At 20.1% G+C, this 15,761-nt stretch overlaps 2 protein-coding genes across 2 annotated transcripts; one reads left to right on the forward strand and one right to left on the reverse strand.

Moving 5' to 3' along the window:
• Window positions 1-5,685: 5,685 nt before the first annotated feature.
• PY17X_0941600 (AP2 domain transcription factor, putative) lies at window positions 5,686-10,735 on the forward strand (the record flags this gene model as incomplete). Its single annotated transcript, XM_022956089.1, has 3 exons — window positions 5,686-8,334; window positions 8,519-10,569; window positions 10,720-10,735. 3 exons carry the CDS (start codon window positions 5,686-5,688, stop codon window positions 10,733-10,735), a joined length of 4,716 nt encoding a protein of 1,571 aa, XP_022812272.1.
• Window positions 10,736-12,134: 1,399 nt separating this feature from the next.
• Window positions 12,135-14,027, reverse strand: PY17X_0941700 (pescadillo homolog, putative; the record flags this gene model as incomplete). Its single annotated transcript, XM_022956090.1, has 1 exon — window positions 12,135-14,027. The coding sequence occupies one exon, from the start codon at window positions 14,025-14,027 to the stop codon at window positions 12,135-12,137; it is 1,893 nt and encodes a 630-aa protein (XP_022812273.1).
• Between the last annotated feature and the right edge of the window lie 1,734 nt (window positions 14,028-15,761).

Raw genomic sequence — 15,761 nt, forward strand, 5'->3', positions numbered from 1 at the left:
AAAAAAAAAAAAGAAAATAAACAAATATAAATAAAAAAAAATATAATTTTTACACGCTTTTATTACCCACATATTTATAGTTTTTTTTTTTAATTTTATTTATAGAACATTATTTAGTCTATTTGAAAAAAAATGTTGTTTCCGATTTATATCAACCTTTTAGATTTACATCTTTAATTATAATAAAATAAAAATTATTTTACATATATATTCGAACCATACTTATATAATATTCTTTAAATCCTATAAATTTATTTGTTATTTTTTTTATATATATTAGAATCAATATAATTATAAAAAAAAAAAATAGTATAAAATCAATACAAAGGAATTTATATACAGTAACCATTGTAAAGGATTTAAAGTTTTATTTGACATAATCTTAATATTGTTTATTGTTATAAATTGTTATTAGTACTTTTTTATTTGTTTTTGTTTTGTATATAATTCCTACAGTTTTGTAGTTTACATATAATAAATTTATATCCCATTTACAATAAAGTACCATTAGTGATATTAGTTAATTTTTTTTTATTTTAGTTATTATTATATAAATATTGTTTATTTTTTAATATAATTTTTACGAAAATTGTTTCAAGTATATTTGCATAACACTTTATATGTTCCTTAGTAGTTGTAAATATTAAAATATATCTGTGGTTTTAACATAATTATATATATTATACACATTTGTGCACATTGTTATTTAGCTTTATTAGTATTTTTCAAGGAAATACTAATAAAATATGAGATAGAAACATATATGCTAAAGTTGTGTTTTATATAAGTTTTAATTTATTATGTATGTTCGTCCCTTTGCTTTGTATAAAAAATAAAAAAAATATAAAAAATAAAAAAAAGAACTTTTGAAAATACGATAAAAACTTCATTATTTTATGCTTTTATTACTTTTAATATTTTCTAACCTATAATGTTTTTACGTTTTTATTATTCCATTTAAATAGTTGCAGTTATTTATGTTTATGTGGTTGCAATTATTTATGTTTGTGTGGTTGCAATTATTTATTTTTATGTGGTTGCAATTATTTATGTTTATGTGGTTGCAGTTTGTTCTACCCGTCTAACCACATTCGTATGCATATTTATGTGAATACAGATTTATTTTACATTTTAATATTTTTCCTATTTGTATTTTTTTGTGCATAAAATATAAACATAAAAGGATAATCAAAAGAGAGTAGAATTGCAATAAAAAAACGTATTTCTTTAAAATATATAAATGCATACACATTATTATATATGCATATGTCTGTAGAAGTATTAAATTTATGCAATAACTAAAATGCATATTATATGATAACATTAAATTTGAGTATGCAGCATATGAAATACTGAAGATGCTATTTTATTAATATAAATATGCATAATACATGTGTATACTATATTGTATTTTTTTTATGATATATAATTCTATAATTTTTTTAATATTTTTATAAAGAGCAGTATTCATATGGTAGTTAAATAATTATTTTGCAGTTAAAATATATGCAATAACTATATCATATGCATTTATATATGTTTTAAAAGATAATTTTTGCAGTTTTGTTTTTTTGCATGTTTCCTACAAAAATGTGTAAATACATAGTGATATATATGTATTCAAAAAAAACTATATTATTTTAAATGTTGTTTTATTCTTTTTCATAAATTATTTTTCATATTAAAAAAAATAACGTGCACCTATTTCATAAGAAATTTTATATCTTGATATACAAAACATATATGGTGTTGTGTATGTGTATATTATTTAAAACATAAAGAATATAAAATTTCCACATGCTACATATTTATGCCATGATATAGCATAAAGCTATCTATTTTTTAGCAAATGCATTTTATTTTTATGAATACTTTTTTTTTTTTATGCTTTTAACATAATTTTTTTTCAACATAACTGCATAAAAACATGTGTTTTTTTGGTGCATGAAAACACACATTGACAATTATTATAACATCCTGCTGCATGCAAAATTTATACAATTTTTCTTTATTCATACATTTGTAATATTTTTATAAAAAATATATTTTTGCAATATTCATATTTGTATGTGAATATTATTACATGCACACGGAATAAGGAATCTTTTTAATATTTTGTTTATGAAAAAAAATAGAACAAAAAAAAATATAGAATGCGCAATTTTTTTTACATAACATTCGGTTGTAGAAAAATTAAATGAACATATTTTTTTTCGATTGTTGTAAATTTAAATGATAACATTTATTATTTTTTTTTATGTTATTTTTTTATGTTGATAATATAGCATTCATATTATAAAATACGTATTATATTGTTTACAACATATATATATATATACATATTTAATATTTACATACAGACTAATATATATAAATATACAATTATATATTTGCATATATTAACACTATAAATATACATTTCTCCACATGTGGAAAAGGAACATGCATATGATTGAACAATTATTTCCTTTTTATGGTAAATAAAAAATAAACATGCTATACAAATATACCCAACCCCATCGAAAAACGGAAAAACATAATAAATATTATTTTACGATATATTTATATTACTTCTATATATTTTTATGTTACTTTTTGATTAAAATTTGATATAATTTTATATTCCTTATTTTTTACAATTTATATCAGTTATTTTATATGTATGTATGTTTTTGTTCTTTCAAACATATTTTGTAAACATATTATATATAGTATTTTGTTTGGTGTAGCATATATATTTACTCATTATATGTAAATAAATGCATATGTAATAAATTATATATGGAATGGTAAACAACGACAATTTTTCATAAAAACCGATATATAACATTTTATAATAATATATAAAACACATAAAATATAATTATTTAGTATTTTTTTATCTTTGCCAAAAGTGTTGAATATTATTATTATTATTATTATACTTTTTTAATAATAAAGAAAAATGTTATATTTTTGCTCTTATATTATGTGATTTTTTTTTATGGTGATTGTATTTTTTATCTTCATATTGAGCATTATATAAAAAAAAAAAATAATATTATATATACTACTTCTCTACATACTGTTATGTATGCATATGTCACATTATAAAATAAGGTATCCCTAAAATATATTTTTATTAAAGTGATATGCTATTATTTATAATATAAAATATGCTTACGGATACATATTTTATCTATGTATATGGATGAATAATTATATGTAGTATAGAAACATACATGTATAAATAATGTTATTTTATTTATAATTTTTATCTGAAATTTTATTAATTTACATGTAAATAAACTTTTTGTTTTTTTTGAAATTGGATACCGATGAGATAATAATTTTGATGTTATTATGTACATACTATACGCTTTTTTATTTTTATAATTGTGCATTTTATGATTTAGTTACATAATAAAATAGATAAAAAATAGAAAATTGCATATTTTTATTTTACATGTAAATAATTAAATGCATTATACATATCCCTTTCTTATCACGCAATGCATAACTACATGTATTATTTTTATTTTATTTTTTTTATTTTTTATTTACATTTTTTAAAATAAGTATTTCTCTATGTATCTATCTATATAACATATTTTACATGTTTTTTCAATTATTATTTTTTTTTTTTTAGTATCAAATAGTTATACAAAGATAATATATTTTTTTTCTACAATAATATTTTTGTTGTGAGGATGTGTTTAATATAATATACGTATGCACATAATTTAAGAAAATAAAATAAAGTTGTATATTGTAGTAAAAAAAATATTTATTAATAATATACATAATAATATTTATGCCATATTTATTAATAAATACATGAAAAATCGATAATAATATAATGTAAAGTTATTTTTTATTTTTTATTTTTTATTTTTGTTGGCATATGAATACAATTTACTCTATATATATTATATATATAATATATATATGTATGTATATATATATATTTATATATATACTCTCCTAATCTTTATGGCATTTATGTTTTATAATTTATTCTTTACATTTTGTCATATTTTTTAAGTCATATATATATTTTATTATTCTTTTGCTAATATAGATAATAATAGTAATAGGTTTCTTGCTCTACAAATCTATATAATATTATTATATCTACAAAAAAACACATATTATATATATACTATTTATTATACTATCTATATACATTCATAATGATGTAATATTATAAACCGAATCTTACATTTTTTTAAAGTATATTATTAAAGAGTAGTAAAATATTAGATATATATACGGTGTATATATGTATTTTTTTGTATTCAATTAAAAATCACATGACAAATAAATGAAAATTTTGTATAATAAGTTTATAATTATAGTGAGAAAAAATGTGATTTAAATATATACATTAAATGTGTATAAACTATAATGAAGTTAAACCTATCATTTTTAGTTTGACTTTATTTAATTTACTTGTATATATATTATTTATATGTATTATAATACTTTGTTCCGCAATTATTAAAATACAAAATATGTATGCGCATGTAATGAAATGTGTGTCGATATATAGATATATACAAATACATTTATATGCGCATGCTTATGCAAATAAAAGATTTATATGTAAATGCATGGCATTATTTTAATTGTTATAATTGATCAATTGGTAATTTTTTAAGAGTGTTGTAGAACAAACTAAATTGTTGCATATAAGCCTTATGTATGCACAGTTGTAAAATTCTATAATAAATATATACATACAAGTATTTTTATTTTTTATATAATTGTCATAATTTTTATACATATTTTTATTGTATTTTTAATTTTAGGCATTTTCATATATATTATTATATGTATGTCAATTTTATTATATAACCCTCGTTATTGTTGTCGTATTATTATATGTTAATATATTTTTTTTTTTTTTTTTTTTGTTTTATATTTTTTAGCTATTTAAGAAAAAAAAAAAAATATGTATTTTTTTTTCAAGCTATAATATTTTAAAATTGGTTATATGTATTTTTATTTATTTATAATATGCAAATTAAGAACATATATATATATATATATTTTTTAAATATTTTTATATATGCATATATATAGTCATTTTTTTAATGCTTGGAAATAATTATGTAAGCATGTGCATGCATAATATATATATATTTATATATTTATTTATATATTTATATATTTATATATTTTTATTTATTTATTTATTATTTATTTATTTTATTTTTAAAACATAGACTTTATAAAAAATATATTATTGTATACATTGTGTATACACGCGTATACTTTTATAAAGATATAATTATTAATAACATATATATATATATATATACGTATATATATATATATATGCTTATGTAGAAAAAAATAGACGTTATAATATGCATATATATGTATACATACTTGTATTGTTTTAATGAATATTATTTTTTAAGTGTATACCTAGAGTTGCATAATATTATAAATTTCTATTTGTACTCAGGTTTTTTTTAATAAGCGTTTTACTTTATTGTGTATTCTCATACGTTTTCTTATATTGCATATTTTGTATGTGAATATAGAACAAATTGTGTGTGTGCGTGTGCACAATATTTATGGCATATATATATAGTATTTATTATATGTATTTATGTATTTATTCATTTATTCATTCATTTATTCATTTATTTATTTATTCATTTATTTATATTTATCTCCGAATTTAACTTAATAACAATGTTTACATTAAGGTCTAGTTCTAATACCAATAAAAAATTAATCCAAGCGGATGAGAAAGAAAAAAGCGAAAATACAAATTATGAGAAAATTACATATACTGAGGAATCCTTAAGTAAAATTGATAATTATGTAAAATATTCAGACCAACAAAATAATAACTATCCAATTAGTAGAACAACAACTCCACATCTTATTAATATTGAGAGTATAGAAAGTGTTAATGGTAGATCATTTAATAATATTGCAAAGGCAGTTACACTTTCAAATGATGATGAAAACTTTAAACAAATAACTGAAAGCGATGAATGTAATAATGAAGAACATACAAATAAAGACATCACAAAAGTGTTAAATAGAAAATATGATAGCATTAATGATAGTGCTAGTTTTGAATCAATAAAAATGGAAACGCTTGAAAAAAGACAAAATAATGAAAACAAAGATAATTTCAATAATGATGATAATGATGATAAATATTATTTAAATATTAAAAAAAATATTGATAATGAACAATTAAAAGAAGGAACAGAAGAAGATGACGAAAACGGATCTATATATGTCCCTGATGAAAAAAATATATATATGAAATCAAGAATTAATAAAAAATCGCATTTTAATGAAAATGTGAATAATAGTAAAAACATTAACAATCCAATTGGAAATGGAAAAGTTGTTAATGATATTATTAATAACACTACAAATAGTGCTAATACTAGCGAAAACAGTGATCATAGTGATATTCATAATAACGAAAGTAGTAATAATAATAGTAACGATAATATTTGTGAACATGACGATAGAATGGTTTATTTAAAAAAATTACGTTATGAAGAAAATTCTAAAGAGAATTTTGATGAAACTTATGCAAATCCTAATGAAGATTGTGGATATGATAAAAAAAAAGATAAATATGAAAAATTTGTATTTCAAGAAAAGGAATCTGGAAATAATATGGGAAATGATGATATAGATAATGTAAATAATGATGATAATGAAAATAACATAAAATTAAAAGAATATTTAATAAAAGGAATCATGTCAAAAAAAACAAATGCAGAAAATGGATCAATAAATCAAAATAAAGCACTTGCATTAATGGATAATATATTGAATATAAAAAATAATGATAATAATGATAATGGATTAAATTTTCCATTAAGAAAATCTTATAATGATGAGAGAAAAGATTTAATAGATAAATATACATATTCAATGATGGGATATAATAATAATAATAATACTAGTAATAATAATATGCCATGCAATGATATAAATAATTACAATGGAAATGTGAATAATAAAATCCATTGCAATAACAACCATCGAGATCATATAAATTGTGACCATCATCGATGTTTCGTTGATAATAATATTAGTATGAAAGAATCGATAAATAAAAATGAATACATAAAAAAAGTCAAAGTAATATGCTTAAGCTACTTGAGAATTTTAAAAAGATTAATTACAGCTTGGAGTGAAACTAATAAATCATTTGAATATCATTTTATTAACATATTAAATAATGTTGAACCTAATAATTTAGAAATATATTTATGCTGTTTTTCTAACATTAAAATATGTTCTATAAAAAGCATATTTATGTATTCTCTAATAGAGTGTATTGAAGAATTAGAAATAATAAAGCATTTTAAAATGTTACAAAATAAGGAAGATATATCATCAGATAAGAATTATAACACTAATAATACTAGTAGTACTACAAATACAGTACTTGATAAGACTGAATTGCATAAACGAATAATAGAAGAAGTTGAAAAAAAATTAACAAAAGAAATTGTTGATGAAATGCATGAATTGGCATTAAGAAATCCATATTTTAGTACATCCTATTATTTGAATAGCCAAAATAATACAGATGAAAAATCATCCACTATTTTATCTTTATACAACAGTGGATATAAAAATAATATACACAATTTTAATGATACTACTCATGGATTTGATGATTTTAAAAAAGGAAAAGACTTATTACATTGCAATCATAATAGTGATAATAATTATGGTGGTGTTAGAAACAGTTGTGGATGTAATCATGACAATTTGAATAACTATGGTTGTGGTGAGTCTTTACCAACAAATTATGCTAACAACCTTTTATATAATTATTTAAACAATAATAATGCAAATAATAAAAATGTATTATTAAATAACCATCAACATAATAACAGAAATGGACATTCTGGCTTAAGCAATACAAATAACAATTATAATTCATCTTCTAATGTTTTAATTTCCAAAACAAAAAAAAATAATTATTCAAATCAAAATATTTTAAACAAATTAAATGTTAGTATTGATTATAACTCTTTTAATGATTATAATAATAATTATATACAAGAAGCTGAAAAAGTAGTTGAAAAATATAAAAATTTTAATAAGATGAATTCAAAGGATAGTGATAATATGTATAGTGCATGTAGCTATTCAACTGGCGCGACTGATCTCAATAATCATAATGGAAACAATAATATAAATACCATTAAACATTTTAAAATGCTTTTATCTGAGTATGCAAATATGTGCAAAAATGAGAAAATGCGTCCAAAAGACACGGATATAAACCCAATTGACCTCAACATTTTAAAATCTTTCTACTCTCGGTTAAACACGTCTGGTAGTTTAGAGGTATGTTCCATTATATGATCACATGCATGCATGAATGAATAAATATATATATATATATAGATTGAGATAGATTGTGATAGATTGTGATAGAGAACCGGGGTTATTTCAATAGCTCTTGTTCTTCTTTCGCTGTGTACATACACGAAATTATACATATATATACACTTCTTTCATTTTCTTACAGGAAAAAGATCATCATCATGATAGAACAAACGAAGATATAGATATGAAGGATATAAAAGGATATTTTGAAAATAAGCATAAAACAGAATATGATAGAAACACTGATTTAAACAAGTATATGGATGAGTGTCGATTCACGGAAGATGGTAATTATAACGAGAGAGATAATTATGTGAAGTTTGATAAAGATCAAGGTGAAACAAATGGAAATGAAAATAATTATAGCTTTTTGTCAAACATTATTCAAAATATGTTATCGAAAAAAAGAAAACAAGATTCTTTATATCCTTCAACTAAGGGAAATAACATTAACAATGATAATAATAATTCTTACAATGATTTGAATTACTTATTACGTAATAGTAACGTTTTAAAGAAACTTAAATTAAATTTTATGGAAAATAAAAAAGATAATGGATATAATAACAAAAACGGAAATAACAATATGAATAATGGTGACAATATTAATAATAGTGGTAAAGACTTTTTAAGGAAAAAAGATATTAATGATATAGGAATGAATGATAATAATAATAATAATAATAATGGTGGGCATGGTTACAATTCTCGAAAAAATAGTTCATACAAAAATAATGCTTTAAATAATGTGAAGAGTTATAAAGAGTTATTAAATTTATCACAAGAAAGTTTAAATAAAAAAGGAAATAATGAGTTGTCAGGATTTAAAAATGGTTCAGAATATATAAGTTCAAATGCTTTGTATGATTTTATTATGAGCACAAATAATTCGAGTAATCTTCTTGAAAATTCATTACAACATGGTAACATTATAAACAATAATAATGGAAATAATAATAATAATAATAACAACTCGAACAATTTAAATAGTATGGGATATAGATATAATTATAGTGCTAAAAAAAATAATAATTATGATTATAATACTGATTATAATTCGAAAATAAGTGTTGATGGATCTGAACTATCTTTAAGTAATAACGATAACAATGATCTTATTATGAGTATAGGTGGAGGTAGATCAGAAAATATTAATGGTGAAGGAGAAACTGGAAATAGTTATAAAACTAGAAGATTAGATATGAATAAAAATGCATCTTCAGGCAATAATAATAATAATAATAATTTTGCCAATAATAATGGAAGTTATAATAATAAAGGTGGCAAAGTTTTAAAACAATCATCCACTATAGTTTCTTCTGTAAGTAATGCAAATTATGCAAATGGAAAATTAAAATATGAAATGCCAGCTGGCGTAAATCCAAATGATGATAAAGTAAAAGGAGTATATTTTTCAAAATCTCCAAGAGGTGTAGGTAAATGGAATGCTTATTTTCAAATAGCTAATAATAAAAGATTATTTACAAGTTTTAGTGTAAGCAAATATGGTTATAATGAGGCAAGAAAATTATCAATATTAAAAAGAACTGAATGGGAAAAAGAATATAAACATCATACTGATTTAAAAAATGCAGATGCTAAAAAAGGAAAGAAAAAAAATAGTCTTGTTTCAAATAATTTATCAAAAAGTAATGGAAAAAGTATTAATATTAAAGGAGGAAAAAATTCAAATAGCGATGATTCTATTTGTTATACTAAAGATGGAAAAATAAATGATGAGGATTTGTTATATTCAAATGATGATGAAGATGATGAAACTACATGTTTGATGAATAGTAAATTAACTAATTCTATGGGAAAAGGGTTAATAGGTGATAGTGAAAAAAAAATGAATAAATTAAATCATATGGATATTAATAATAAAGGGAATAATGGCGTTGATAATATGTTAGATCGAGATAATTATTTAAGAGTAGATAGTGATAATATAAATTTTTTTATTGATAACGATAAAAATGATGATGCTTTTAATACAATTGATTTAATTAGATCAAGTTTAAGTGTAGAAAATAATGGAAATAATCATAATAGTCCATCAAAAAATTCAATAAACTATCCTTCTAATTCGTTAATTATGAATTCGTATAATAATAATAATAATAATATGATGGATACCAAACAATCATTAAATGCTTCTAGGATTTTATCAAACTCATTAGGATTCTCGAATAAGTATGCTAGAAAATTTTAATTTTCATTTATTAATTTTCATGTGGTGAATAATTTTATAGAGGCTTTGCCAATGTTCAAAAATATATTCATAAATCGAATAAATAAATATATGCATAATTTATAATATAAATTTTTTTTTTTTTTTTTTAGGGGATATGATGAATAATGATTGTAAAGAAATTTATTTTTTGTATCTGGGATATTGCAATATTATCATATTAAAGCGTTTTCAGTGAAAAAAAGATTGAAACTATTTTGAATCAAGTAATAAAAGTTGATTTTACTAAATATCAGTTGTTAATTTGTTAGAATTAATATTCTAAATATTAGTTAAAAACGGAGATTATAAAAGTTGTGTTATTTTTTGTTTTTAATCATGACTTAAATTTAAAAAATAATATAATACATGTATATATATTTATTTATCCGCTAAGTGAAATTATTGTATGTATTGAGTATTATATGAATATATTTATAAATAAAAGGAGTATATACACATTTATATTGTGGCATACTCATTTGGCGTTATATTTTGTCTTTTATATTATCTTTATTCATGTTATTGTCATGCGATGTTCTGTCTTTTGTTCTCTATTTTTATATATTTATTTATTTTTCTTATGCGTTTGTTTGCGTATTTTGTCCTAATTTTACTTATCGCTTTAAAGCATTTGTATTTATTTACTAATGCCAGCATTAAAAAATAAACTAATATATTTGTAATTATATTTTAATAAATTTATCATGACATAATAGCTTATCAGTCTAATAATGTATTGCTTTTTTGAGAGTGAATTATAATTTTAACTTAAATTATGTTTCTCTTATTTAAGCTTAAAAAAGTTATAAACACATTTGTTATTATGTGTGAATAAGTTTACTTATTTGAAGAAACAACTTAAGAAATAATTTAAGAAATAACTTAAGAAATAACTTAAGAAATAATTTAAGAAATAATTTAAGAAATAATTTAAGAAATAATTTAAGAAATATTGTATATATGATTTTATTTTTTTAATTTTGTTATTTTAACACATTGGTGTGGTTAATTAAAAAGGGTACCAAATTTATAGAATAAATGAAAAAAAAAATAAAAAAAAATAAAAAAAAATAAAATAAAATAAAATAATAAATAAATGAATATAAGATAATGAACATATAAAACAAAAGATTTTAAGTGAAAAGACTACTGCGCTTTATCACTGTAGAATATGTGAAACTATTACATGTAAATAAACAAATATATATATGCATGTTTAATGGAAAATTGGAACAGTTATTCTCCGCGCATTGTTTTGATTATATCACAAATCAGACTATTTTTAATATAGAAAATAGCAATATTTTATTACATTTTTATAAATATCAATAAATGATCCTTACACCTACACAATAGTGGGTTGTACAATGAAAAAAAAATTAGAAAATATTTTTTTTTGTAATTGGCTAGTTGAGTAGCTAGCTTTTTTTTTTTTTATTGCAGCTAAACAATTATATTTGTAATTACTTTGACGATTTTTTATTTTTGTTTTTTTTTATTTTTGCTTTTTTTTATTTTGCTTTTTTTATTTTTGCTTTTTTTTATTTTTGCTTTTTTTTATAAATTTTTCTATAGTTAATTTTTGTCTGTTTTCTGCTTGTTCAATTTTATTATATAATTTTCTCTTCTTTTTGCTCAAAGCAAGTTTATTTCGTTTTATGTTTTCTTGATTATTTATTTTTTGTACATTTAATAAATCATTTTCTTGTTTTAGATCATTTTGAGGATTATAATTATTTTCGTTTTCTGCCTCCATTTGATTATTTAATGCATCATTTCGCAATTTTTGTCGAATAGCGTTATTATATTCATCTTCTGACATATCATTTTCATTGTCATTATAATTATTGTATTTATTTTCTGAGTTAGTTTTATTTTTTTGAATACTCTTGTTATATTGTGGATCTTCACTTAACATTTTATTTATAGTATACTCATCTTTTTTTACTAAATCTTTATAATTATCATCATCAATAAAAGGTGATAAATGTACAGGTAGTGTTTTGTTAATATTATAATCTTCACAAGATAATATCATGTTTGAATTTAAGCAATCAAATATATATTGTGGTTGTATAAAACTTCTTTTATATGTGTATTCATTTATATTGTTTATTTTATTAGAATCTTGAGTATTTTTATTTTCTTCACTGACTTCTAATATTTCATGTGTTATACTTTTATCATCATATTTATATGGAGAATATAAAGAGTTCCAGCAAATGGTTCCACCACATGATAAGATAATGATTGACAAAACATCAAAAGGCATATTACTATGTATATAAAAAATATGATTTTTAAAAAGATTTTTGACACTTTTAGTATTATCATTGTTAATGATATCATGTTCTATTTGTTTCATTTCATTTTTTTGATCATTTTTTTGATCATTTTTTTGATCATTTTTTTGATCATTTTTTTGATCATTTTTTTCACAATTTTTTGTCTTATCATTTTTCGTTTTTTTTTCATTTTCTTGATCATTTTTTTCACAGTTTTCTGTCTTACCATTTTTCGTTTTTTTTTCATTTTCTTCGATTATATTATCTTCTGTAGACTCTTTAGTTTCTAATTCATTGGAAAGCTCTTTTGTGATATAATTTTTATCAAAAGATAAGTGGTTTAGTTTTTCATTTTTAAGGTCTTTATATTCTTTAGGGGGATAAGACATACCATCCAATCTATATAATTTATAAAGAATAAATCTTAGAAGAGTTACATAATATTCTATAAAATTTGTTATGATTTTAAAATCAATAGATTTATCAAAATATGGAGTAAATATATGAGGTATGAGCCAAGTAATTTTTTTTTGTAAAATTTCTGCTTGTAAATAATACCCTTTTACACTTATAAAACCTTTTTTAATTTTATTTGTTTTATAAGCATAATAATGAAACTGATTTCTTAATATTATACTTTGATTAATTAAATTATTTTTAATCCCTATATTTTCATTTGATGGTAAAAATGAATAAGCAATTATAGCAGTTAATGCATCATTCAACTGTTCAACTGCATATACTAATATAGGAAATCTTTCTTTAATTATATGATCTAATTTATATTTTGGAAAATTTTTAATAATATTTTTACATCTTTCATTATCTTCTAATGTTATTTTATATTTTTTATATCTTTTTAAACTAGTTTTTATTTTTCGAAAATCTTGTATAATTTTTTCATTACTTAATTTTTTATAATCATTTCTTGTATAATATACTTTATTTTTATAAAATTTATTTCTGAATTTTAATGGTATATCTTTATAATCTTTTGGATATATACCTTTAAATATGCAAAGTCTTCGAAATTCGGATTCATTTAAAAATAGTTTTTTTTGTATTTTTTTTTTTGTCAGGTATTTTTCCTGATGTTTCTTTTTTATCTTAGCTTTTAATTTATGAATATGCATTTTGGGATATTTTCAGAAATTAAATTTTTAATATAACAAGTTTCAAAATTATTTCATTAGTTAGATGTGATATGTATCCTAAAATACATCGAGCTTGCAGCAAATACTCAAACAAATATATGTACAGTTGGGTTGATAGACTTTTATTTATATATCAATTATTTAATTGTATAGTATTGTATAGGATGTTGTTGTTTTATATAAGCCCCATATATAGGTGTACATATAAATATATTTTTTCGAATTTATTATTATTATATATAGTATCCCAATTGGTAGGCTATATCGTCAGCCTAACATTTCTCATAGGCCCATAGATATAATTAAATATTTATATATATATATACATATACATATATATTTAATTATATCAGTATAAATAATATATTATATTTTATCACTTTATTATTCCTTTCCTATATTTGAATATGAATGTATTTTAAATTGTTTAATAAGTAAAATAAATTTATTAAATAATTTATTTTTTAAGTTAATTCCCTTTCAAAATTAGTAATATTTGAAAAAAAAAAAAAAAAAAAAAAATATAAGAGTAAGAATAAAAAAGTCGTAACATGGGTAAAATAATAATATAATAAAATTAAAAAAAAATATAATATCCAAAATGAATGCTTGCCAATATTTTTGTGGCTACGTTGAAAAAAATCTTAAAATGTTGAAAACTACACGAATGTTTGCGAAATAAACAAATAAATAAAAAAATATAACAAAAAATATAATAAAAAATATAATAAAAAATATTAAAATAAATAAATTAACACAACCAGTAAAGCATATTTGTATTTTGAAAAATTATTTTGTTCGTTAAGCGCCATTTAATGATGTTGTTATGCAAAAAATGAGAGCGCAAAAAATGAAAGCACAAAAAAGTTTGTTATATCGAAATTGCTATTATTTGATAGTATTAATTTTTTTACGAATTTTTTGCGAATTTTGACTGCCACCTTACGCAAGTTTTAGCTTTTAGGGTAAATAATGTATTAAACATAAATTGAGAACTAAATATATTATTTACCAAAGATTTGTTCGGCATATACATATATATATATATTTATTTATTTATTTAATGCATTATTTAATGCGTTATTTAATGCGTTATTTAATGCGTTATTTACTGACATACTTTTATCCCCAAAACTTATGAGATATAACAGGTTGTAAGAATATGCAAATTTTAGTTAGAAAGCAAGTGTGGTAATATATTTATACATATCCTTATATTTGTATAGTATACTAATTGAGCTTTCTATTTTTTTATTTTTTCTGAAAACTTCGATTCACACACATAAATATACATAACCTCCTTTTTAAAACTATCTAATATACATATTTGGTTACAAAAAATATGAGAATAATGAAAAGATACAATTTGTTTTATCGGATTTTTTTTTTTCATTCTCGAACGAATAAAAAATGAGGAATAAAAAAAATAATATTAATGTGGTACTTATGGAAAATATTTATCCTTAATTTAGTATAAAAAATTAGCTAATTTTTATATAATTAATCATATATGTTTTTAAATTATTATGATAAAATCAAAAAGATTATGAGATAGACCACGGGTATATATATGTATATATTTTGCATGTCTACTAAAAATAAACTAAATTAATAAATAAATTTAAGTGTGAATTTTAATTATTTATATTATATATTAATCTATACATTATATAATATATCTATGATAAATCTGTATAATTTATAAAGAAACTT

Source organism: Plasmodium yoelii, assembly GCF_900002385.2.
Source record: "Plasmodium yoelii strain 17X genome assembly, chromosome: 9".
Lineage (NCBI taxonomy): Eukaryota > Apicomplexa > Aconoidasida > Haemosporida > Plasmodiidae > Plasmodium > Plasmodium yoelii.